Below are 27,361 nucleotides of genomic sequence, written 5' to 3'. Positions count from 1 at the left end.
TGGCAAAATTGATTCTGAATTGACTCTGTATGAAATCCAGCGTGAAGGAATGGTAAATTCTACCAATCTTGAAGTCGATTCTGCCAGAGGAATGGTTACCTGTACCAGTATATAGTAACGTTCACCTTTTTTCTGGCAAAATGGAATCCGAATTAATGCTGTGCATGGGAAATACAGCGTGGAGGAATGGTGAATTCTACCATCTTTTTTCTCAGTGCAACGTCGATACTTTGGGAAATAACATAATTATTAGGTTTTCGGCTACTCATAATGAAAGAAACAAATATCAAGCTTTCAGCCGATTTCCTATTTAATAATAACTAATCTTAAAAACTAAATCTCAAAACAATGCTTAAAAAACTGTGTGCGAACGCATGTTTATGTAAAATGTTTTTTCTATATTTAATTGTTCTTTACACTGATGAAGGTCATTGTCATGGCCAGAGCGTTTGCTTTCATGACCATGTTAAGGTGTTTAATTGAATATTTTCTTGCACACTGCTATAAGCATGGCCTAAGTTTATTCATCATGAAAAAGAAAATCGGCTATGAGCTCAATATTTGTTTCTTTCTCTGGAGAAATATTGATCTAATTTCGACACAATGGACAGGAAATTTTTAACCTATTATGAGAAGATCACAGTGATCTTCATAAATTTTTGCGTCGATGTTCTGGTTAATTTATGTCTTGATGGCGTATAGGATGTGGTAAGTTAAATCACGGAGAAAAATGAAGGGAGCTTTGCATCATCAGCCCACATGACTGTCATGGAGTGCAGAATAAATATTGCCAGATGCGGAAAGAATGTCCCTGGGACAGTCGCCTGCTACCCACAAGTGCGGATATCGACTGTTAGGGCAAAATTGTCGTCCGCCGATTGACCTGGCGCATAGATTCTTTCCCTATCGTTCTTTTTTTTCTCCGCGATTTGCAATTTCTCTATTTTATTACGTATAAATAAACAATTGATCATATTTAATTTATTTTTGTTCCAGGTAATATTATCAAATCAATACACCCTGGATTTTCTCTGTCCTTCAAATGTAAGTGAATATTTTGAATTTGGGGTGAGGGGCCGTCCCAAAATTACGTAACGCTCGGGGGGGGGGGGGGTTAGAGGAGAACGTTACGCTAATTTGTTTTTACATGTAAAAGGATAGGGACGTTCGTCACAAAAGCGTTACACAGGGTAAGAGGGGTAGGGGTCAAAAATGTCAAAAAAGTGCGTTATGTAATTTGGAAATTTTAATTCACCTAGTGCTACCCACACCAAAAAGAAAAGGGGTGGAGACGGCCCCTAAATTATCTTTTTTAGAATTTTAAACACTTGTACGCTCTGAAAAAGTTCCACACGTGCACTTCAGCCTTGGTTCTATTTCCGATCAAACAGTGTCGTCTGAAATGACCAACCTACGTCATAATTACAATATTTTCTCCAAATTATCAGTTGATGCACTTGAGATCCTTACGGAAATAGACCCAAGAAATGTGATAAGCGTTAAGTGCCATTCTGCTAATTTGTCAATTAAGCCTAGAAATTCGTCGAGAGAAGTCCTCCACCTACGCCTGAATGTGCTTTCAGCTTGAATAAGCACAAACTTTCTCACGCGCATTTAATTAGAATGACATGCTTAAAACGCCTCGCGAACTCAATTTTACTTCCCATGATGTCTGAGAATGTCTGAACTAGGGATACATTCAGGCTCCAAAAATACGAGGGTAGACTTAAAATCTCAATTGACTTTAAATTTTAAGCGCTGGAGAGTTAAAAACATAAACCAAAAACGAGAATGTGCAGTATTTATATTCTTCATGACATGACTATCGAGTAGTTCCAGAAAAAATTTGAAAAATCAACAGCTAAAGAATCGGTGGTTTTGATCAACTTTAAGGTACGCATTGACCTTTCTGAAAAGTTTCAAAACCTGGCATATAAAAAACATGCCATTTTTGTGTTTCGTGTTTTCCCTTTAAAACTGACAGTCTTCCATGAAAAGAAGTGACGACATTTAACAAATCATCCGAGGGCAGAAGAGCATGTAAGGAAAAAATGCCTCTTCTTTCTGCCCAGGAATTCAAAAGCGGTGAAGTTAAATCAAATTAGTTTAACAATGCATACTAACCTTTAAAAATTTCTTCTTTATGATTAGTAACAAGTTCATTGTAAAAAATTATTAATTAAAGCTAGAAAAAGACACAATTATAAAGTAAGACATTGATTAAATACAAAAAATGAGAGAGAGAGAGATAAAAATGAAAAAAAAGAAGAAAAAAAAACCTCCATCAATTTAAATATTTTGAATACAATTTTGAACATTTTTAATACATATGAAAATTTGAAACACAAAATACATTTTGAAATAAAATAAGGAAGGAAATGGGAAAACATAAGTACATTGTAGGAAAGATGCAATTATTAAACCTTGAAAAAAGACGCAATTATAAAATAAAACATTAATTAAGTACACAAAATTAGAGATTTAAAAAAAAACAAAAGAAAAAAACAGCAATTATAAATATAGAGGTGTGCTCCAGGAGTGTATAGTAATCCAAAAATGAAGCACTGATGCCTACCATGCTCATCCAACCACTCTGACTCCTCCAAAACTCTCTGTAGCTCCTTCTTAACCATGGCAGAGCTCACTTTTGGATACTCCCGAAAAAAATTGGCAAACTATTTAATAGCGATGGTATCTTCACCCGAATAGTTCTGTCACCGTAATTATTGTTGGCTCTTGGCACCTTGAATAAAAGGGAGTTTAGGAGATGATCATTTTCAATGATAGTTCGAGTATTATTTGTGTGGCCGTCGGTTTGTGTTCACTGGTGCCTAGGACTGGTTCAGTTACCTGCATGCTGTTTTCAAATGGATTTCTACCAAGACTTATCCTCGGAGTTAATAATGAGTGAAGCTCTTGTAAAGATGAATTGTCGCCCAATTCATCATCCTCGTCAATTTTGCTTCGTTTCTCCGCACCTGGATATGGATCCTCATCATCATCAGAAGAAGCCGAAGAACTATCATCATCCATCAAATCGATGGACGGCCTGACATACAATTTTGTCTTTGACAAGGAGGACAGGATATAACCAGACTTCGACAGGATCTATCACTAAAATTATTCTATTGAATTTTGTGTGATGCTTTGTTGAAACTCTCTTAGCTTCCTTCATGCCGTATTCCCGGTCGTTCTTCAATCAACTCCTTTTCTCAGTGGGCGTCGTATCTTCTCTCGGGAGAAGAGTCAAAAAACCAAGTCGGATTACGTCTTCCCTATCTTCGGCTGTGTCACTCACGTAGCTCTTGAAGCACCACTGCAAATGAGATAAATAAAACTGACACAATATGAAAATAGAACAAGGAAGAGGACCTGCTTTGCCGACGGCGCAGAGATACAACTATTCGTGCTTGATGGATGACCGCGTTGTATCTGCAAAATTGAAGGCGCGATGGAGTGAGGCGTGAACTCGCGATGTCTGCGCTACCGCGCTATACTGCCGATGTGGTGCCACTCAGATGCGGGAGAAGAGTCAAAAAACCAGGTCGGATTACGTCTCTCGTATCTTTGGGTGAGTTACTCGCTTAGTTTTTGAAGCCTTACTATAGAAACATAAGTAAAAATGGAGCCATTATAACATGGGGGCAGAGTGAGAGAAAGGACGCGCATTGCTGACGGCGCAGAGATACAACTATTCATGCTTGATGGACGTCCGTGTTGTATCTGCAAAATTGAAGGCGCGATGGCGCGAGGCGTGAACTCGCAATGCTCCGCTACATGCTGCCAATGAGGTGACGCTCAGATGCGGCATAAAAGCTAAAAAGCGAGGCCCGAATACGTCTTTCCTATCTTCGGCTGTTTTGCACACGTAGTCCATGAAGGATCATTATAAAAATAAGATGCTGCCAATGAGGTTGCCACAATCAGGTTCAGGAGAGAAAGCTTGAGAACGAGCCTCGATTATGTCTCAGCTCTGTTGTTCTTCGGGCTTTTCTTCTTTTTTCAGTTTTAAGTTCATCTTTTTTTAGATGTATTTGGAGACCTGGATCTAAAGCTAGTATGTACCAGTCTCCCACAACCCACGGGGCACGATTGGTAGAACTTACCATTCCTCCACGCTGTGTGACATACAGCGTGAAGGAATGGTAAATTCTACGGATCTTTTTTTTTTTTTTAGTGTGGAAAAAATCTACTCAAGGAAGGACTTCTAATCACAGTGTTCAACTACGTCTGGACTCCTCAAGGAAAGGAGCTGTTACACAGGAACGGTTGTGAATAGGATCCTTAATTAAGACACTGTAGTGGAGTAAACGTTGGCTGGAGACATTGCAAATATTGCGGGAAAAAGCGTAAAGGATGGATGCGGGCGTGGGCGGTTGGCGCGGTTCCAAAAGTAGTTATTGGGTTGCACGTTGGCGGCGCGCGTTAGGCTGCCCGGCTGGCAAAGCGCATGGTCCGGTCGACGGAGCGGCACCCGAGGACCGAGTATGAAATATTGACCCTTTGTTTGCTCACTTACGCCCGGACCGAGCACTATTCAATTAACACTTGGCTGATAAGGTGCATCGTCGGTGCCAGCTTGAAAGTCCCCAGCACAAAGACAAAATGGAGAGCGTTTATCAAAGGGAAACAAATTGCATGAAATCCTATCTGAGAAAGGGAACCAGTGACACGCACACGGAGAAAAAAACTTAGTGCGTGGGACCCGAAGTTTAGGTCATATGGATCTCTGAAGTTTTCGGATATAGCATCTGAACACTTTAGGTCCGGCTGCTGAGGTTTGGATCACACATCTCAAACTTCAGTTCTTACATCTGAAGTACTTCGATTTTCACATCCGAAAAACTTCGGTTCTCACATCTGAAATACTTCAGATGTAAGAACTGAAGTTTGAGATGTGTGATCCGAACCTCGACAGCTAGACCTAAAGTGTTCAGATGCTCAAGCCGAAAATTTCAGAGATCCATATGACCTAAACTTCGGATACCACGCACGAGGTTTTTTTCTCCGTGCACGTCGTTTTTGAAATCATCAAAAACAAGCCGTGAGCTTTGAAACCAGTGTTCGAAACTCACCTTTGAGTTTCAGGAGCCACGTGGCGCATCCAACTCGATTTTTAGGGGCCATTGAAGATGTTTTTGGGGCCAAATTCACTATTTGCCTTATATCACAGCGCATTTAGTGAAAAGATAGACGCAAGATGTTTTAGTTACTGAACTAGTAGCTATACTTTGGGGAAATTTCGAAAAATCACCAAACAGAAAAATTAGGATTTTTTCCCTGGGGGGGGGGGGGGGTTAATTTTTTGGGGGCAGGTTGGCGCAGAGCCTTCATGTTTTAGGCGCCATGACCGATTTCTTAGGCGCATTTGGAGCGTTGGCGCCTGTGAGTTTCGAGCACTGTTTGAAACATATGTATTAGAGAAGCACTCACAGGGTTCAGAGGGATCTTAGGATCAAAATTGCATTGGGCCACTAAACCATGAACGAATTTTGAGTTGCGAATACATTTTTCTAAAGGTAAATGATGCGTAAAACATGATGCCCACCTTGAAAACGCGACAAAGTAACCCTGAAACCGAGAAATACGGAGTTCAAAACGCGTAACTTTTCCGCATATTTAATACACCGCGGTTTCGCGTCAAACCGATTGATGTCGTCCGGCACCAATCAGAAGAGAGCACGGGTTTTTGCGACTTCCGTCGAATGTCTTCCTACTCCTCAAATATGAAAACAGTGCGAAAGTCGGAACTACATAATTAAAATCAAAGAACGGAAGCTCATTTATTTTATCTGTACAGTTAGCAAGCAACATATCCACATTGAAATACTTTTTATTTTAACAAACATCAGTGGAGAATGAAAGGAAATAGCAATACGACTCCTGCAGTACATCATTTTTCCGCAACTGCACTGTGATAAGAGGACAAGTCTTCAAAACAGTATTTTGCTCTTTTTCCATTTGATGTGTATGTTTTCTTGAAATTTTGTAATTTCTTTGGAGCACTTCAAAATTGAGGTATAGAATCTATATTCATGGTAAATGGCGTTACTTTAATTTAAGTTGGAATTCCCATCCCTTTACACACAAAATTGAACGAAATGAAATATTTGCACCAATTTGTCATCTTCCCCTCCATATGTTGATTGAGCTTATTCGAATTCGACAACCTGTAGATCGCGTTTCAGTAATCGGTCCGCTGGGGGTTGTTCCTCAGTTCAGAGTTGGAACCAATTATACTCGCTAGCGAATTTGTGCTAGGTACGTAATTTAGGAGAGAGTCAGCTACTCCTTGAATTGAGTTTTGGAAGTATTACTTCTGTCGTTATTCGTAAAGTTTTTTGGTAATTTTTAGGGGTGGGGGGGATTTTTGAAAATCAACCCATTCAGGAATATGTGAAATTACGTACTTTTTTCTAACCTCGGGGGTTTTCTCATTTGAAGATGATTGGACTCCCCTCCTCCCTCCCTTTACCTTCTAGTGTTCGTAAATTGCAAATTCCGCCTTGTTTTTTTAATTTTTTCTTTTTATTTATCGGGGAAAAATCCAAAAAAAATCAATCTTGAAGCCAAGACTTGTGCACCAATAATAACCCCAATAAATTTTCTTTGTTTTCGCCGCGAAGTATCACACAAGATTCAATTGCTTTTTACTTCGAATCCCGAATATTTTACTTTCCATCGCCTCAGATCCCGCAAATAAGCTCACCTCTGCGGGGAAAAAAGCTCTTCAGAGCTTTTTCCGGGTTGCATGATTTTTTCTCAACGGTCGCTGTTATATTAGCTAAATACCATCGGTCTGTCAGAGTGTATTTTATGTTAATATGGAACATTCAAATGAAAATTTGTCTGAGTTTACCTCGCACCGTTGACACGTAGTGGTGGTGTGCCGTCCTAAGGAAGAACGCCGTAAGAACAGCAGAGAGTTGCCAAATTTCCTCCAATAAAATGTTTATTTTTGAGAAAAATTGTGAATATATTTCTTTGAAATTTTCAGACACTTTAGATCATATTACAAGCAAAATTATTCGAGAAATTGGCAGACAAATATTCAAAATTTTCCTGAAAACTAGTATGACTTGTTAAAGGAAATTCGGCAACGTCTGAAGGTTCATACGACGTTTTTCCTTAGCACGGCAGTGGTGTGCACGATTGTCTTGGCACCAGTGGCGTGGCGTGCTTTGCGATATATCGATTGTTATGCCATTTAAACCTATGGAAAAGGATCGATAAACAAGGTGTTTGCAGTGAACACCTTAATATTCGATTCTTTACCATAGGTTTACATGGCATAACATTCGATACATCGCAAATCACGCGGTGGGTGTGTTCGACGATAGCGTCGTTTTATCGGACGAGGTGAATGAGGATCGTTCGTTCACTTCGTCGCTTGGCTGACATAAGGGCGTAACTACAATCTGCGATGAACCCTGGGCTCCATACAATTCAATGCTTTTCTTGGCTCATCTCAATGTGTAGTTACGCCCTTATGTCAGCCAAGCGACGACTTGTAATGTCGAGTGCTAGGCAAATAAAATCCCTCTGTTGCTTTTCTCCTGAAAGATGAGCCTGAGATTTTCTTTTGTCCTCTGAAGGAGGAGCAAAAAACACCAGAAATCTCACGTGAGAAAAGTTCGCAAGCAAGTCCAGCGCTTAAAGATGCCCACACGCATGGACTCGAAGTTTTCCGAGGAAGTTAGCCGTCGCGGGAACTTCTGGAAAAGTTCCAGATTGCATTCTGGAGCTATCCTTTTCAATACCACCATAAACCATGGAAACGTAATCGAAGAGTGTTTCTACTGGGTTTGCAATGCTGCCGTGCTAAGGAAGAACGCCATATGAACATTCGAGAGTTGCCAAATTTCCTTCGATAAAATGTTTATTTTTGAGGAAACATAAAAATATTTGTCCTTGAAATTTTCAGTAACTTTAGGTAAAACTACGAACAAAATTATCTGAAAATTTTGAATAAAAATATTCCGAAGTTTACCAGGGGATTCCTGTTTTATCAAAGGAAATTGGGCAACGCCCGAAGGTTGATACGGCGTTTTTCCCTAGCACGGCAGCATATGTCTTGTCTTTTTCTCATAAATTGTACATTTCTATCTTCAAATTATCCTTTTACAAGGAAGCCTGTTTCGTTTCCTTTCTGATGACACGCCCATCAGCAAAATTTTAAATGGTAATTCAATGGTCATACCCTAGTGCAACATTGTTTGAGTTAAGTTTGCAATCGTAGAATGAAGTTACGCTCTTACGTATTCGTGTAAGAAACGAAGTTTCGGGTATTTTATTATTATTTAATGATTAATTTATATTTGATTCTTGGTCAGTAATTTGATCTCTAAGTATCCAGGAAGTGTTATGCAGTCGGCTGATTTTTGAAATCGGTAGACAAAGCGATAGACGAAGAAGACAAAAAGGAAGTGGAGGGATCCTATTAGTGTAATGAGTGGTTGCAAGGGATAAAGAAGGTGGGTATTGGACTAAGGGCATCCCAAGGAAGGCTCTGTAGTTATAAGCTACCATTTTCTCCCTTTGTCAATAAGAACCGCTTAGGACCATAACCAGGACTGCAGCCAATAGGATCGCTACATATTCCTTATGTCTTTTTTGTTTATCGCTTTGTTTATCGATTTCAACAGTAAGCCGGCAGGTCAGATTATGACTTCTGAGGTGCCAACAAGTCAAGCAAAGAGCTCTAAAAGTACCTAGTCAGTGTAGGGTTAGGTTGAGTTATTCAGTTAAAGTTTTACAAGTTTGCCTGAGGCTCAGTTTTTGGCCAGCCTGTGTCTGCTGGAATTTCCATGTTTGTTGATATATATAAACTTTCTGGAATCAATTTTTCTGCAGTCTACAGAAAAGGGTAAATAACTAAAGCAGTGCAGGTTGCACTAGTGAAATACTTATTTTCTGGCCATCAATATTTTGCGCCCAGGCCTCCATTGCGTGATTTTTCCACCTAAAAATCTTGAAAAACCAAACTTGTCAAGATTGGACGAGTAAAGTTCCACCAAAAAGTCTTGAAAAACCAAACCTGTCAAGATTGGAAGCGTAAAGTATTTGTTTCCTTGCACAGCATTCTGTTCGGGGCTTCGTTGGGTTTCTTACTATAAAACATGTCTTTAAAGACTAGAATTACCCAAGTTTTTCCGAACTCGGTTTTACGATTTTCAGCGAGGAATATTTCTTCCCGCGACTTCAATATTCTGGTTTAATACTGCTGGGAGTTCCTTCATTTCCCAGAACTCTCTCTGGTCTGCGCACTATTCGTAAGGAATCCAGGCCCGAAAAAGCTACACCCGCTTTTCTAGCGTCAAAAGCAACAAGGAGCCGCTAAGCCCGCGAAGAGAAAGTTTTTAATTTCGGCTCTGAAGTTCCCAAGAAAAATATTCCGGAAGTTGGAGGAATTAACAAGGGCGCGATAGGCCCGAGCAGCTCACTCAAGGCAGCGCCACTTTATTCCTCTCCGTACTTTACGACAAAAATGCACATAATAAGCGAGTAATTCCCCGCTCTCTACATCAGTGGCGTGACGTGAATTGCGATATATCGATTGTTATGCCATATAAACCTATGGGAAAGGATCGATTAACAGGGTGTTCGCAGCGAACGCCTTAATAATCGATTCTTTACCATAGGTTTAAATGGCATAACAATCGATGTATCGCACTTCACGCCACGCCACTGCTCCACATCCCCACTTTGACGCACTCGACGACTTTAATAACTTGGCGTCAACTTCTGTCAACTCGGTAGTTCGCAAAGTTCCCACCAGCCCCTAAAATTAGAAAAGAATTCTGCACTCCGACCTCGACCCTTGCGATACAACGCATCGACAAATCTTTACATCTATCTGCAGCCATTGTTAAACACTCGAATCTATTATAATCGAGATTCCATGCACGCTGCTATCGAAGACTATCGAACAAATCGATACCTCGCTATCACATCTATCTGCAGAAGGCCTTCTTGAAGACTCGAATCTATTATAATCGAGAATTCGTCGTCGAAGACTATCGAAGAAATCGATTACTCGCTATCTCATCTATCTGCAGTCATTCTTAAAAACTCGAACCTATGATAATCGAGATTCCATCCACTCTGCTGTCGAAGACTATCGAACAAATCTATATCTCGCTATCGCATCTATCTGCAGTCACTCTTGAAGACTCGAATCTATTATAATCGAGATTAGATGCACTCTGTCGTCGAAGTTTATCGAAAATATCGATCTCGCTGTCACGAGTGCATTTGGAGGTGGGTTGCATGTCTCGATTGCTTTGCGGTGGCGGGTCGAATACCGCGGTTGACTTTTTCGCGGAATCTTTCTCCCCCACGCGTGCCGGGGTACTTTCATAAGTGCACCTCTATTTTTATTTCCCTCGCTTCCGGACTTTCAATTATGAACATTAAAAGTAGGTGAAAAACTTGCGGAGAACTTAGGAGAGATCGATAGAGCAGTTCGCAGCTCAGCGCCCCAACTGACTCTGAGTTGCCGTTTTGCGCCGGTATTGCTCAGGTTTTGATAGTCTCAGATCAACGTAGGAGCAAAAGGTTTACTTGCGTTTTCTCGTCAAGAAACATTTGGAGGCTAAAAAGCAATCCTGGTCAATAGTTTTTTGTTACATAAAGTAGTTCCAAGAACTTGAATTGCATCATTTGATAAAAATTCAATCGATGCATGCATCTGCGTGTGGAGTTTCATGTGATCAGATTCCCCTGTGATAAAATTCACCATTTTCTGATGTCATATTTCAGATAAAATCTCAGTAAAATCATTATAAAAAGATGTGGGGATAGGATTGGTCCGCATAAGCGAACTTCTACAAATCCGAGCTGATGTGTAACTGCCACAGGACATTCATCAAAATCGGACACTTAATTAGTGTGCTCTTCATAATGCGTGAAAAAATAATCAAAGAATGACGCAATTTTACACGAAAGTCGTAATGTTTCATTCCTACAGAGACAGTTGATAACGTTCAAGTGGAACATGAATCAAGTGAATTTCCTTCTCCATTAGTGCTCACCGAATAGTATTGCCTTACCGTCGATTGACACGTATGTATGTACCTCCGTGCGTAAGTTTGGAATTGCAGGGGGGGGGGGTGTCCTGGGATCAGCCCTCGTCCAGAAACCTTCTTAGCCCCTTCCAATAAATGTGTAAGCTTTTGATAAATAAATGTGTGACCTATTTTTCATCTTTGAAATTTTAATTCGATCAATATTTTGGTAAAAATAGCTCAGAATTGCTCTTGAGACTTCCGATTCAGGCGAGAAAAATTCCTCGGTCCTTTTTTGGGTCAGGGAGAGTACCATGAATCGTCGTTCCCTCACAAAAGAACATAACTTCACATCAGTGTTGCCCAATCCCCTCTAGAAAATTGCATTTTTAGCAGAACATTTTGGGTAATCCTGGCCGATAATTTCACTGATATTTCTTCGAATCCCATGCAAAAAGTAGAAGAATTTTGGACGGAAATTCTGAAGATATATAAATGTGAAATATTGAATTGTTCGATTCACTTTGCAACCTTGGAATGGAGTTAAGTCCCTTCATCTGGGAAACGACGGAATCCTCCTCAACGGGATTTTTTTAGGGTCCTCCAGAATCTCCTAAGCAAGCGAGGTATCCTTCTGCCCCCACCCCCACAAATAAAACAAGTTCCTGGTTCCGACCATGCACGTGCGTCACGCATTGGCGGATCCAGCAAATTGGCAGCATTGTTTTTCACCCATTTACACCTATGAAAATGTATCGATTCTTGGAGGGGCCAGATGCTCCGACAAGAACCGATTATTCAACATAGGTTTAAATGGAGGAAATTTGGTGTTGCCAAATTGCTGGATCTGCCTCTGGCGTCAGGTATTTTATGAACGACTCCCAAACATGGAACGATGCCTTCGTCACGTCTACGTCAACCGCCATGTTACGGGAGGCGTCCTCTCCAGTGGCAAGGCGTGAATGATCCATCATCGATATTTCCCCATTTGAAGCTACGGTACAGAATCGATTATCGAGAAGTTTATCGCAAGCGCCCTGTTCATCGATCCTTTTCCATAGGTTTAAATGGTAGATTAATCGATATCTCGAAAAGCACGTCACGCCACTGGTCCTCTCCACGTGCGATTTGGCGCGGAGGCTCGTCCGATTGTCGAGTGTTTTGCAGTGATAAGACTATTTACAGTTCGCTCATCTCGAATGCGAATCTCTGAGGCGAGATAAAAGCCGCTTCTGAGGTGGAAGTCTCCTCGAAGCCCGTGCGTATCACCAGTCGCGATCTCCGTGCGGAACGTTACGTTATGAGTGTCGAGGAGTCGTCGGGACCCGGCTGTGAGTGAAGCCGCGTTGTCCTTTTAGTGTCCGGTGTTTTAATTGGTGTCCAGTTCCCCTTCAGCATTCCATCATGGGAGCAGAGGATGCCGCTTCCGCTGAGAGCTTTCTCAAACCGGTTAGTATCAATTTGGAACTATGTCCATTGATGGGCTTGGAGGACTAGGCACATAACGTCGTTTTCCTCACGAAAGAACGAAACTACATTTCAATGTTGCCAAATTTCCTTTCGTAACTTGCATTTTAACCAGAAAAGTATTGGGCATTTCTAACTGAAAATTTCACTGATTTTTCTTCCGATTTCATGCAAAAATCAGACAAATTTGGATATAAATTGCACACTTACATTTTTGTAAAATTGATTAATTGTTGGAGTCAATTTGGCAACTTTGGATTGGAGTTACGTTCCTTCGTGCGGGAGACGACGATAAGTGCAGTTTGTGAACATTGAAGGATTTGCAGGTGTCTGAAATTTTGTAAATTTCATGTTTAAAATGGAATTACCGGGTAAACTGAACTCGAGGATATTTAACTCAGTTTCTAGATTGAACAATTCCTTGAGAAAATATGACAAAATAACCTAATTTTCTGAAATACATGTAATGAAATTGAGAACACCGCCGAATGACGTCACAAGGCTGTGCATTTTCTCACGTTTGAATCTATTTTTCTCCAATTTCCCATTTCAGGAAAAAATTATGAAGAATACTGCAAACTCAGCTCATTAAGCAATCTTAGATGAAGCAACAAAATCTTCGTGTGCACATTCTCCATCGAGATATTAATGATTTCAAATAAAACGAGTCTTTTTGCATATTCTGTGAAAAAATCGCTTCAAAATTCCAATTCATAAGCATCAGAAAGTCAGTTTGAGCTTACTTTCCACTTTTCCCATGTAATTTTGAAACTTCAAACACATATATGTATTTCTCGAAAAAGCAATAACTGCACTTATGCACCTTGTCCTCCAAGTCTCTCAATTTGAGTACAAATCTGGAATGGATGACCAAAATTGCATATTTCCCCCTTTTTTGTCAGTATATACAAGGTGTCTCAGACCACCCAAACTAGACTTTTTTCTCGGTTAGTTCAGGTCGTGCGAAGTCAGGGACCACGGGTTTTAAAGGGAATCGACCCCGTTGGTTCCTGATCTCGTAAAATTTAGCCAACGCTAAATTCGAGTTTCTGTAAAAGCTTACTTCTCATAGGATTTTCGATTTCCTTGAGCCGGGCAATCCTGCCCAGGTTAATAACTTTTGAAGTGATCATGCATAGCAAGGAAGCTTTATGGATTATCTTATAACGGAAGATGTTACCTATCGACATTCTCCTTCAATCTATGCTTAATCACAGTCAATAGATTAGCAATGAGATGTGAATATCCTAAATAAGGGAAAAAATTAAAGTAGTCAACTTAGTGCAACAAGTATATGGCCAAGCTGAAGTAAACTAAGCTGCATCATGCTCTTTTGGGATTTCAAATATGATGCAAACTACCCTGGTAAAAATTGACAGTAGAATCTGTGTTCCAAAATACCATAGACCTACAGCCGGCTGTAAGATTTCCAATAGCTTCTATAGCCGGCTACACAATTTCTTATAGCCTTTTATAGCCGATGGCGATTAAGCAACAGCCAGGCGATAAAGTGTATGCTAAGCGTTACTAATTACGGGTGCTAGGACTTAGTGAGTTTTTGGAATACTGCTCTCTTTTTGGGCCGTAGTATCTTGATTTATTTTGACAGGAAAGCTCCGTACTTTTGATGGATGCCTGCCATTACTAATATATTAGAGCGCCTTCAGTTTCGTATGATACTGTGCAATACCTCTGGTGTGAAATAGTTGCTTCAAGCGCCGTGGCACGCTGCGGCGCGGCAGGCGGGCAGCCAGCGCGAAACGCGCATTGGCGCCTACAAACCTAACAGGGATACTTCACGCGTTGCGCAATGCGTGAAGTATCCCTGTTAGGTTTGTAGGCGCCAGTGCGTCGCCGCTCCGCTTTGTGTTAGGCTCTAATATTTAATCTGGTGGAGTCAGCGTTATTCAACTCATGATTTTGAAATTTTTGCACATCCTGTATGGATTGTTCTCATTTTAATTGATGAAAACAAATATGTATTAAAGGAAAATATAATGTGTGTTTTGTAAATATTAAGGTGGTTCCGTATCAAACTTAATGATTTCCAAAGCACACGAATTTCTACACAATTTCTTATAGCCTTTTATAATCGATGGCGAAAAAGCAACAGCCAGGAGTGTAAAGCCCGGCGATAGGAACTATAGCCCGGCTGCATAATTTTTTATCGCTTCGTATAGCCCGGCCGTATGATTTTCTCCGCATTCTACAGCCATATGATTTTCTGTAGCCTTCTCTAGCCGGCTATAAGAATGCTTATGGTATTTCGAAACGCAGCTCTTATCGCCAATTTTTACCAGGGTACCTATACGTTAAAAAACATCTTCAGATGACATTCTGTTTCATAGTAAGAGTTCATGATGAAATCCCCTGCGATATGGTCGAGATCACCTCTTAAAATCAAGAGTTATCCAAAACAACTGAGTTAGTGTTACACACTTTCGAAGCGGTTGAAGGCAGTTTAAATCTCCGAAGCTGTTCAGATGGGCTTACTTTATGAGATTATACCCTCTTTGCTACCTAACTCTCCAGTTAATCTCAAGTCAACACGTCTCTTCTTTTTAAAAGTAAAACGCAGTGAGTCGAGAGGCAAAGTTGATCCAACCAAGTGTTTTATATGTACCCACTTATACTATAAATAGCTTCATAGTCATACCTGCAAGTGGAATAGAAAAGTACACTAACTTTTACTCGCGAATTTGGCACTTCGTGCTCCGAGAATGAGAAAAGTTCGCAGAACTTCCAAACATCCAAAGTCAAAATCAATGTTTGCTCCACGCTGCTCTATTCTGTGCAGCGCTGTGGCAATTAATACATGTAAGAAAGATATAACCATTAGCAAGAGAGAGGGGGGAGGGAGAGGGGGGAAGAGGGGAGGAGAGAGAGAGAGGTAGAAGAATATATTTAAATCTGACAAATAACAATATTGTAGTATCAATAAAACCGCTGTTTATAAATTTCTTTGAATCCCTAAATGTTCAATCACGCCATGTGGGGGAGCCTTTGCATATTGGTCTTATTGCATTCTCGTTACAACGACAATGCGAGTTCTTTGCCTTATTTTTCTACTGTGAACTTACCACTTATGATTTTTCCAGTTCTTGGCTGCATTGGCCAGTTTTATGTGCCAATTTCAACTTGGAGCTATTTTAGGACAGTCTTCCACCATGTTACCGCAACTTCAGGCCGAGGACAGCCCGATAAGAATCACCAAGGAGTACGCCTCTTGGATCGGTTAGTTTGTCTTCGATTAAAAAATTAGATCATCTTCTGTACATTAAATCAGAAAAAAAGCGGTAAAATTTATGGAATTTCAATTCAGACAAAACTTCGCTCTGGTTCAGGGCAAACACGACCAGAGGTGGATCCAGCAATTTGGCAACACCGAATTTCCTCCATTTAAACCTATGTTGAATAATCGATTCTTGTCGGAGCATCTGGCCCCTCCAAGAATCGATTCTTTTCCATAAGTTTAAATGGAGGAAAAACAATGTTGCCAATTTGCTGGATCCGCCAATGAACATGACCAATCCCCACGCTGCTGTGCTAAGTAAAAGGATCCATGGTATTTAGTCCAGGAATTATACGAAAGTTAAGGGAAAAAATGAATAACAAGCTGATTTTGGTCATAGTGAATTCTCATGACCACCTAAGTCTCCAAAAAAAGCCCTCATTAATAGCGTGACGGCCTTGGGGTTGAGACGAAACTTTCATCTCCGGAAAGGCTGTTTTCGTCTCTGGAGAAGAGTGTTTTGTCTGCGAAGAGGAAACTTTCCTCTGCGAGGAGGAAAACATTTCTCTCGAAAATAACTACTCAACGCAGATGAGAGAAATGTTTTCTCTCCCGAGCAACTAGTCGGTGCAAAGCAGAGAAAATTTTTTCTCTCCTGAGCATTTAATCAATGCTTACGAACGGATACAATCCTCTCTTAAGCACCAACTAGTTGCTCGGGCGAGAAAACATTTCTCTCCTCTGAATTGAGTAATCGTTTTCGAGGGAAATGTTTTCTCTCCTGAGAATACTTCTGCTACCACTGCTAGCACTAACGACTAGAGCATAGCCCCGTTTGTCAATCTATCTAGTAACGAGCACATTAAATTTAATGAATTTAATGATTCCGGCACTATCCGGGCAGACATGCAGCCGTGAGTTTGGTTTAGTTGGTCGGCTCGCCCCTCGGCCCCCGATCACCCTTAGCCAACTCCTGATCAGAGTATTTCTTAACTTCAGAGCCTAAACCAACATATGATAGTTTAACCATCTAGATGACCACCTGGCCGAAACCCACCCCATGTTGGGGAGTGGTAGTGCGAAACAGGTGGAAATCGAAATCCCCGACTTTGTGTAACACAGCCGGTGAAGTAAGATGCTTAAATTGTCATATCTTCGAAAAGATTCGCCACTTTTTCTCCCGGTAGAACTACAAAAAAAAAAAAAAAAAAAAAAAAAAAAAAAAAAATTAAATTTTTAACAATGAGTAAATTAAAGAATTCAGGGGCTAGGCTAATAATATCTATTTTATTAGGAATATATGTTTTTATCAATTCAAAGATATGAATATTTAAACTCTACCTTTAGATTTAATGATAGTGTATTTGGAAATTCTTTTTTTATTCTCACCGGATTTCATGGATTACATGCAGTAATTGGACTAATCTTTTTATTAATAACATCTTTTTTAACATAAACATCATAAAAACATAAAATCAGTAAATGTAAAGGATTCGTCAAATCAGTAATACAAAAATAACGATGACTTTATTCAATCATCCTCAGGAGGAGAGAGCCCATTGCCCATCCAGCCATTTGTGCCCATCTCTCAGGTGGTCGTCCAAGTTATCTTTACCCTAAGACTCGACCCCTCATGTGAATTTTCGCTTGTCTTTTTTCATCTATTCGGTCAACGTGCTCCGACCGCATATCCATCTCTTCACACTAGTTCAGAATTTCAGGTAGAGAAAATATCACGTAGGTGCCCTCGCTCATACATTTACAATTTCATTGCAGCCAGCGCTGGAGTAATCGGCACTCCAATTGCCTCGGTTCTCGCTGGGCCGTTGACGGACAAAATGGGGCGGAAATCTGTAATAAGAATGCACTTCCTTCTCTCAGCAATCGGACACACAATCGTTGGAGTGTCCTCCGACGGAACCGAGATTCTCATCGGACGGGTCATCCTCAGTTGTGCAACGGGTAAATGAAGAATCTATTTTCAAAGTATTTAATCTAATTTCCTTCGAAATACTCGAAGGCTCCTTCAACAAATACGGAACCTTGCAGCCTGATTGTTGAAATTTTGTGTTTGTCAAATGGACATAGATGACACAGGCTAAATGGCGAAGCGTGATTGGTCTGTTATGTCTTATCACTGATTTGTTATGCTCTGTCGATGGGAATTGACGACAAACTTAAGGCACCTCTTGAGTATCGGACAGTATGTCGTCCATTTCACCCGACAAAGCAGTGATAAGATATAGCCGACCAATCACGCTTCGTCATTTGACCTATGTCATCCATTTTCACCCGACAAACACTAAATTTCAACAATATAAGGCTGCAGGAAAATCCGACGTTTTAAACCACCCCCTCCCCTTCGCTCCTCCCGGGCCCCCAGGAACACGCATCGATATTGAAACTGCAAGAATGCGAATCTCGGTTGCGGTGTTACAAAATCTCCGAGCCTATTTTAGTTTTTAAAGGGAGACTAAACCAATATCATGGTTTGAAATTTTCTCAGAATATTCTTTACGTAGAGAAATAAGTCACCAAATTTTCACAAATTAACATTTAACAGGTTTCCATGCAGAAAATGACCGAGGTACGCATTTTCGTAGTTTCACCATCGACATGCACACTTTACTTGTCTGCACCCCGTATAAAGAAACTGCGTAAGCTGTATTTGCTAAGTTTCCCTCAAATTGGCGTTTGAACAGATCTCATTATTTTTAGCTGATATACAAGAATCGAGGACTAAAATAGGATTTTGTGACCACTGACCCATCGGTTTTTGCTTAACTGGGTGCGCTCCTATGAAATCCGGTCAAAAAACGTCTCTGATTTTGTGGGTCTCTTACTTGAGCGTGAGTGTGTGATAGCATAACTGGACTGCATTTTGCAATTTGGAACTATAGATTCTGGCTCATCTGAAAAAAAAAAAACACTTATGTGCGTAGGGAAACCAATGGCACATACGTTGTTTTTAAACCGGGCCAGAATCAATAGTTCCAAATTGCAAAATGCAGTCCAACCAGAGGTCTGGGCACATAATGAAAGTGTGCTTTTAAACGTGCATACGGCTCTGAGAGAGACTTACACAACTAAGATGAGACCGCTTGTTCAGGGACGAGTTCTATCGGGCGCCGTTCTGTTGTGAGCGGGTGATTGCAGCGCATTCTCGCGTAGGACCCTAGTCAACTCAGAGGACCCATCCCCCCGAACCTCGACTCATCCATCGCCCGCTCCAAAAGTGAGGTTAAGCCGAAGATTGAAAAATAACACATAAGGCGGCTGAATTCTTGAAAAATAAGTATATTTTTGGCGTTTTTCGACCCCTTTCGACAAGGAAGGGCTCGCCGCAATAATATGTAGGGCGAAAAATTCGATTTTTGGCAGTTATACGCGATCCTACGGATTTTAATGAAGTCCAACAACTGATAACAGCAGTGAGTTGCGAGGGTCCTACGCGAGGTAGCAGCACTAGTACTTGCTCACGAATTTTTACATTGGCTCTTACGGGAGTTCAGGATCCTATAGAACTGGTCCCTGGCTTGTTGTTGTTATCGATTTTTGTTTTCTCAAAACTGACATAGGTTTCGGGGTGCCGTCGCTGGTCTACATTCCGGAGATCTGCAACCCGCGGCACCGGAGTCCGCTCTTGTTCACGGCGACGGTCTCCTCCTCGCTGGGCCTGGTCTACGTCTACACCTTGGGCGGGATCCTCAGCTGGGACATCACCGCCATGCTCACCTCCAGCCTGGCCATCATCGGCCTCGTCTACACTTTCATCGTCCCCGAGTCCCCCGCCTGGCTCTTCCGCTCCCATCGGCTCAACGAGGCCATCGACTCCATCAAGTGGCTAAAGGTATGCTCATCAGCAAAGACATAAAGACGGAGCGCTAAAAGCAAAAAATGAAGCTACTTTTCAATCACCTCTACTATTGGCTAGAGGATTGGCGGCGAAATCGGAACACGTTTGAAATTCAAATGTAGGGCGGGAACAAAATAAAATTGCGGAAACAAAGTATTTTAGGTTGATTTTTGCCGAAATTCACTTACACACTCATATTTTAATAACTTTAGGTTAGTTTTGGTCCGTCGTCGACCGATTAATTTCCTTCGGGAGTAACGGTCATCTACGACTATAACGGCCTGTTTGAACCGGCAGAACCACCATGAGCAGAGGAAAAACTAACTTTATCTGAGATTACTGCCTGTTACCGAGCAAAAATAGGTGTATTATAGTAGGATGTAGTCCCAACGTTCTTAATATGTTCATTTTAGGCATTTAAAATACGTTTAGAAGAAGAAATAAGGAAAAATCAAGAGGACAAGTTCAAATCAAATTTCCGTTTGCCGCCATGGATTCCCGCGCTCATTTACACACTCACACAAGCACCCAGCGCCAAACCAGGCTTCACTTTTTCCCCGTGCTTTTAGATACGAGCACTCCGTCTTTATGTCTTTGATCAGTCCTCACCTTCCACATAACCTATTTTCTCACCATTAAAATGAGCCCATCGAAATCGGACGTCGATGCGAATGCCCATCGAAATTGGAAGTATTTCTGCCTTATGCAACCACAGGGTTGCCACAGTTAGAGTCCCTTCATACTGAGAGTCAAGACAATGCGAATCCATTTCTGATTGGTTAACCGGATTTTAGGCCTTCACAGTGTCACGAACGGGAATTAAGATTACATTTTCACCAATTGCAAAGATTATAATCTGGAATGGACCGAGGAATTTCGGGTTCGACAAGGAACAGACGGAATGAGAGAAGGAACGGAGAAAGGAATTTAAGAATGAGCCGATCAAAGATTACGAAAAACGTTCAATTTGTGTAATCTTTATTCCCGTTTGTGACTCCATGAGGGGTGTTGTCTTGACTCTCAGTATAAAGGGACTCTAGCTCAAGGTATGATCATCAGTCCTCACCTTCCACATAACCTATTTTCTCACGATTAAAATGAGCCCATCAAAATCGGACGTCGATGCGAATGCCCATCGATATTGGAAGTATTTCTCCCATATGCAACCACAGGGTTGCCACAGTCAGGAAAATGTCAGGGGAACCCGGGAAATGTCAGGGTAACCCGGGAAATGTCTGGGAAAATGACGAAAATGTCAGAGAAAATTTGTTCAATCTTCGTCTTGATTTGCTTTATGAAATAGGTTTGAGGTTTCGAACTACAAGTTTTACCTGAAAACTATTTTCAATCATGTCTTCTCAGCCATTTGCCATATCTTCAATTGTCAGGGAATTTCACCAAACTGTGTCAGGGAAATCAAGGAAATGTCAGGGCATTTCCAAATTCTGTGGCAACCCTGAACCATAGATGGGTGGGAAAGAAGTGGTGTGCTCGTTGCTTGAGGGCCGTCGTGAATGAATAGGAATTATAAATCGCCAGTGACGTCAGCGCAGTGACGAAACCGCCGCCACGGTAGCTCGCTCGTGGCGGTCTTTCACTCGTGAGCCCTGTCTACAACGCTCTTATCCCATGCCCACGACTCATGACTGCCGCTTATTTTGGCGCTTAGTTCCGTTTGATTAAATGTCAAACCCACTTTTCCATTTTCCCATAGAGAATCTCGCTCACATTTACATTGTTCCATAAGGGATTGTTGGATGATTCGGGCATTTCCAATTAATTTTGGTAATACCCCAACAGATTAGTCTACTAACCCAAATGTTGCATTGTTGCAGTGCTACAACTCAGTGAACATGTCCATATCATCCAACAAAGTGGGTTAGTACTACAATTTTAGGGGATAACCCCTAAAAATTTTTCCCGTGACCCCCCCCCCCCTTAGAGCATCACGTATTTTATGAACTACGGTTGTTCCAATTAAAACTTTAAGTTTTTCGTGGGATATTGTCAACTATGAATTTAGCATTATTGGGGTTTTCAGGGTCAGAACGTGAATATGGAGTTGGAGCTTCGGAGCCTGAAGGACGCTTGCCACGAGCAGCCGAAAGAGCGCGTCTCCCTGCTCAAGCAGTTCGCGTCTCCGACCGTCATTAAACCCTTCTTAGTTCTCACGATTATTTCCTTCCTGCAGAACGCATCCGGGTTCTACATCCTCCTCTACTACTCCATAGACTTCTTCCTCGAGTTCAAGAGCTCCTACGATCCGCGCTTCGTGTCCGTAGGGCTCGCCGTCACCAGGTTAGTGTAAAGTACATTTGGACGTATTTCTGCCAAACGGAACTAAGTGGAGTAAGACATGAGCCCTGAGACCCATAAGAATATGTGCATAACAGGGCTCACGTTATAATGCACATAGTTCCGTATGATAGATACGTCCATTTAGCTCCCACTAAGGGATGTGAAAATATTCTACCATTCCATCCAGTGGCGTGGCGTGAATTGCGATATATCGATTGTGGTGCCATTTTAACCTATGAAAAAAGATCGATTATCAGGGTGTTCGCAGCGAACACCTTAATAATCGATTCTTTACCATAGCTTCAAATGGCGAGATATCGATAATCGATTATTCACGCCACGCCACTGCTTCCATCGGGTTTAACGGAGACTCTCAGAGCCCAAGTCGCATTTTGAAAAAGGAAGAAAGAAAGAAAGGATGAGTGGAAATTAGTTACGAGTACTTTTGAATTCACCAAGTCGGAAATTTTCCCCTGCCAACACTTTAAATGAAGAGATAATATTTTGAATGTAAAAATAGTAATACAAATTGATCGTTAAGTTTAGTCCTGTAGAGGAATGTAAAATCTCGCCAGAATCCAAAAGCAAACTTGCACAAAAAAGACTGTCGAAAAGCGCACACTTTCGAACATGGAGGCCACTGAGAGTTTAGTCTAAAAGCGCAAAGACATGGAAGGGAGGCACAGTGTAAAACGCACGCAAAGAATAAATTGTATTTTAAATCGGGCGATTGACAACAAAAGGAGGTTTCTCCCTCCTCCTTTGCCCGTATAATTTTAGTCACAAATATCTTGTGAAGCAATGAAATAACAATTTACAAGGCGGGTAACAAGACTAAAATTTCACGAATAAAACCAAAACGTTTCGGCTGAAAACTCAGTCATCCTCAGTTGGATCAATTAAAAATAATAATAAATAAAAAAAAAACCAAAATAGTACCTGGCTGTACCTTTCACAGCACGAATGTTTTTATGACGTGAAATGATAGTTCAGTTCACTCAGTAGTTTCCACTTAAACACGAATGGATCAAATTTGAGAAACCTGCAAATTCTCTATTGGGAAAATATAATAGGCGCTAAAATTTTGAAACATCGCAAAGGAGATTGGTGTTTTGGGATTAATTTTTTTTAAAACAGCAGCCCGTGACAATGGTGGCATAAAAAACACAGAAGAAAAAACGGGAAACAAGGCCAAAAATTACCCCCAAAAATCCGAGACGTTTCGGCACAAAGCCTTCGGTTTGATTTTTTTGGCTATCATGTAGTCCGCAGGGTTCTATTTGGAATTTTCATATTTTATTTTTAATCTTCCGACTGAAAATGGCTCAGTTTTGTGCCGAAACGTCTCGGATTTTTATGTGTGATTTTTGGCCTTGTTTCTCGTTTTTTCTCCCATGTGTTATACAGGGTTATTCAAAAGTCACGCACCACTGGCCATAACTTTATTTCTAATTATGATATCAATTTGCGGTTTAAAACATTTTTCCTGCTATCGAGGGAGAAACGTGTTTAGGTACTTTCCAATTTTTTATCCCCTTGGGGGGAGGGGGGGGGGGCGGGGAGGCAACTCAAAAATTTCAAATGGCCACCCCTCTCATGGCCACTGGTGCGTGACTTTTGAATAACCCTGTATATGGGATGTTAGTGATAAATTTTGATGGTGTTGCGTTTTATCTTATGGCATTATGGTTGTTGGAATGCAGGCTAGTATCCTGCACGGTGGCCTCGGTGATAATCAACCGGTTCTGTCGGAAGACGATGGGGACTTTCTCGGGCCTGAGCATGGGGGTGATCCTCCTGGGGATCCTCGGGTACCTGCACGCGTTCGGCGACGACGCGGCCGTGCTCAGCCGCTACTCCTGGGTCCCGGCCGCGGGGCTGACCCTCTACGTCTTCGCCTGCAGCCTCGGCGTCCACCCCCTGCCCTGGCTCATGATCTTCGAGCTCTACCCGCTCGAGGTCCGCGGCCGGATGTGCGGCATCAGCAACGGGATGTGCTACGTCTTCACGTTCGTCTTCACCAAGCTCTACTACACCTTCATCGCCAACTTCAAGATCCAGGGCACGATCCTCCTCTTCATGGTCGCCTCCGTCCTCTTCGGCCTCTTCTCCGCCTTCGTCCTCCCCGAGACCCAGGGCAAGACCCTCGTCGAGATCGAGGACCGCTTCCGCCCCAAGAAGAAGCCCGATAAGGAGTCCGCGCTTCCTTGAAGTCATCTCCAAGTACCAAAAGATGGTCCACCAATTTGGTAACACCCGATTTTCTCCATTTAAACCTATGTTAAGAAATCGATTCTTGTCCGAGCACCTGGCCCCTCAAGAATCGATGTATTCCCATAGGTATAAATGGAGAAAAATCAATCTTGCCAATTTGCTGGATTCCTAGAATTCATCTCTAAGTACCAAAAGCGGGTCCAGCAACTCGGCAACACCCGATTTTCTCCATTAAACTTATGTTAAGTAATCGATTCTCGTTGGATCACTTGGCACCTCCAAGAATCAATACATTCCCGTAGATATATCGCAGGCAAATAGTGAAATTAGGAATTTTGTGAGATGCCTAGGCAGATAGTTAAATTTTGACGGTCTATAAATTTTTTTAATTTGTGGCGAGGAGCTCGCGAGTTTTCAATATTTGTTTGAAAAATAACTCATCAAATCTACGAACTATTTTTGTCTCTTCCTCTTCATTTGCCTCTCGTATTTTTAAACGATGATATTCTAAAAATTCTGTATTTTATGACGTGCTGAAAATTTTCAGATAAGTGTCTGTGCAGGAGCTAAAACTGGTTGAAAATACTATTGTGCGATGCAAATTTTTACTGAGAATTTTTTCTTACAGGAGAAATTAATTATTTTGTCAAAAATTAGGAAAAGAAGCAGAATTTCAATCTAAGGTAGAATATTTGACTATTTGCCTAGGCATTTGACAAAATGCCTAATTGTACTATTTGCCTGCGACAGATATAAATGGAGAAAAAATCGGAGAGAAAATAACAAGAGAGGGTTAAAACTAAAAATGTTACCTTTTTGAGGTGAAAAAGTACATTTTAATTGGGTGACAGCTTTATTTCCAGTTTTAAGGCATGTTGCTGGATTGCTCATCCAACAAGTTAGAAAAAAGTGTTGATATTTTTCCAAGAAATACCTTGAACAGTGATTTGACAAACGTAAAAATTTCTAAAAGGAAATGCGCTGTAAGATTCTCAAAATCGAGTAGTCAAATTTGATTAGTGACTTGTGATGTACACTAGTCAGATTTTCTCTCCAAAAGCAGCAACCATAATTTAACCTACGTCTTGACGATGGGTATTATACAACTCAAAAAGAATTGACATTTTAATATATAAAATAAGATAAATACCTATCTTTGTAATTAATTTTCTTGTGTGTAGTTGAAATCAAATACTTTATTATTATTGAGCCATTTGTTTGGTTATGCTCGTAGTTGAGTAGGACTGTATATTCGCGAGGTTTTCGCATTTCTTATTGTTTTCTTAGTCATTTACATCTTAAAATTGTAAAATATTTTTTTCTGGCTCTCTCCACCTCAATGATTAATATTTTTCTTCGTTTTGTCGTGGATATTTTTTTAAATTTTGTAGGTGTCTTTGATTGAAGGTACTGACTGTTTTAGTCTGGCGTAAGACTACTTTATTTTTTTGTACCGTTATATCTCAATACTTTTTATTTATTGATCAAGTTAACGCAAGACATCAATAACCGTTTCAGATTCCCTTCCCTTGCGCCGTTGAGTGAGCTAAATTCCCGGTATGACACGAGATTCTCGCTGAAAATTCCAAAAACAATGCGCCAAAGTGGCTCTTGGAAACGTCAACTCATACAATAACGGGTAATAACAGGCAATGTTGACAGTAAATCTACGATGAAATTTAGTGTTCTCGATCTCAAAGCACTCAAAAAAGAGGTGGCGTTTGAAGTGGTGCTTAGTTTGCTCAGCGCAATGAAAAATCTCAACAGATATCAGGGCCTAAGTGTTTACTCAGCTAATTTTCCATGATGTAAGTTTTGGACTCTACGCGCGATTCGAGAGGGATTCACCTGTCCACTTGATGATCTCCTCGATCGGGAATCCGGATCAGGGCATCTGATGATTTTGAGCTCAAGTAACGAAAGTACTTCGTCAGAAGTCGACTATTTATTTACAATGTAATTATAAACTGACACTATCTTTGTTGTACTTAATTTATTGTTCCAGTCATGTCTCTTGTTTTCTACCTTAAGTTATCGACTGATTGTTGTGTATATAGATGTTTATCGTCGCCAACTCCGGATATTTTGTATATTAATCTTGTAAATATAAGTTGATTATTTTTTTACAGCGTCTTGTCTATTTCTAACTTTTGATGGGACAACAAAATTTTGAAAGAGAAATATTCATTATTCTGTCTCCCGTGATTTTTTGGCTTGAACTCTTAAGGTGATTCGTCAAGCTCAAAAGAAGTGGCCGAACTGGCATGCGATATATCGCATCTTTTAGGTAAAAAATCTCGGCAGATTTTGAATTTTCAGCAAAAAAAGGAAGATAGCTCCTGCGCATGAGCCTAAAGAATCATTCTAAACCCAAAAATCGGCAAAATTCAGAGCAATGAAAGCAGAATAGGGTTTGGAAAAAAACCTCGCATTTGATACAGAAATCAATAGCTGAATCGAATGCGAGGTTTTTTCCAAAGACTATTTTGCTTTCATTTCTCTGAATTTTTCCGATTTTTGGGTTTAGAATGATTCTGTTAGCTCATGCGCAGGAGCTATCGTCCTTTTTTTTCGCTGAAAATTCAAAATCCGCCGAGATTTTTTACCTAAAAGATGCGATGTATCGCATGCCAGTTCGACCACGTCACTTGAGCTTGACGAATCACCTTAACCTGCACGTTGGGAAAAGTTCAATCCAGATACCGAAAGCACTCAAATCCGAAAAGGCGTAACGCCGTGGCTGAATATAATGGATTTAAATGAATGTAAATAAATAATAATACTCAAACTATCTTCTTATAGCTGCAATTATAAGAAAGCCAGTATGTACGAAATACGCTCAAGATGAATTTTACCCCACTAACCCGAATCAATGCCCATTTATTCTCTTTAAAGCTGTCACTATTTTTGGAGATTCTCCCTATATTTTCCTCTTGGATAAAAAATGCTCTCGATCGCGCATTGACTCATGGACACACTAAGGGTCCCTAATAATGATTTGTGGCAAAAGAACTTCCATATAATCTAAGCCCGTGAAAATCATTGATTAGTCCTGAATGAAGAATTATACGCTGGACTCAATCTAACTCGAGTTTATAATGCTGCGTGAGCTTCTAAAAATAAAAGAAGGGGGGAAGTACGGTTTTTTGGAGTCTAAACTGTCACAGACATTAAGGATGTATTGGTTTTTCTCCTTCTAACCTTTTTGTTTTTCCTTCTCGCTGATTATCGAAGCAAGATTCAATATTGGAAAAATATAATTTTCCGCTTATTTTTCCTCCATACCTT

At 40.8% G+C, this 27,361-nt stretch overlaps 2 protein-coding genes across 5 annotated transcripts in view; both read left to right on the top strand.

The window, feature by feature from the left end:
• Window positions 1–27,361, top strand: part of LOC109039033 (zwei Ig domain protein zig-8) — a 700,227-nt gene that overhangs the window by 547,394 nt on the left and 125,472 nt on the right. Inside the window, exon 1 of one of the 4 annotated variants that reach the window (XM_072296412.1) lies at window positions 10,900–11,064. The exons of the other annotated variants lie outside the window; for them this stretch is intronic. The gene's annotated coding sequence lies outside the window, so the exon portion shown is untranslated. Of the gene's footprint in view, window positions 1–10,899; window positions 11,065–27,361 lie in introns of those variants that run through there. 4 annotated transcript variants of the gene reach the window in all.
• LOC109039026 (facilitated trehalose transporter Tret1) lies at window positions 12,229–26,199 on the top strand. The gene is made up of 6 exons (XM_019054350.2): window positions 12,229–12,455; window positions 15,572–15,707; window positions 17,482–17,667; window positions 19,284–19,555; window positions 21,603–21,859; window positions 23,563–26,199. The coding sequence occupies exons 1-6, from the start codon at window positions 12,411–12,413 to the stop codon at window positions 24,068–24,070; spliced, it is 1,404 nt and encodes a 467-aa protein (XP_018909895.2). The 5' UTR covers window positions 12,229–12,410; the 3' UTR covers window positions 24,071–26,199.

This window comes from Bemisia tabaci, chromosome 1 (genome assembly GCF_918797505.1).
Source record: "Bemisia tabaci chromosome 1, PGI_BMITA_v3".
In the NCBI taxonomy this organism is placed as follows: domain Eukaryota; kingdom Metazoa; phylum Arthropoda; class Insecta; order Hemiptera; family Aleyrodidae; genus Bemisia; species Bemisia tabaci.
This window is presented reverse-complemented; position numbering and strand designations above follow the sequence as displayed.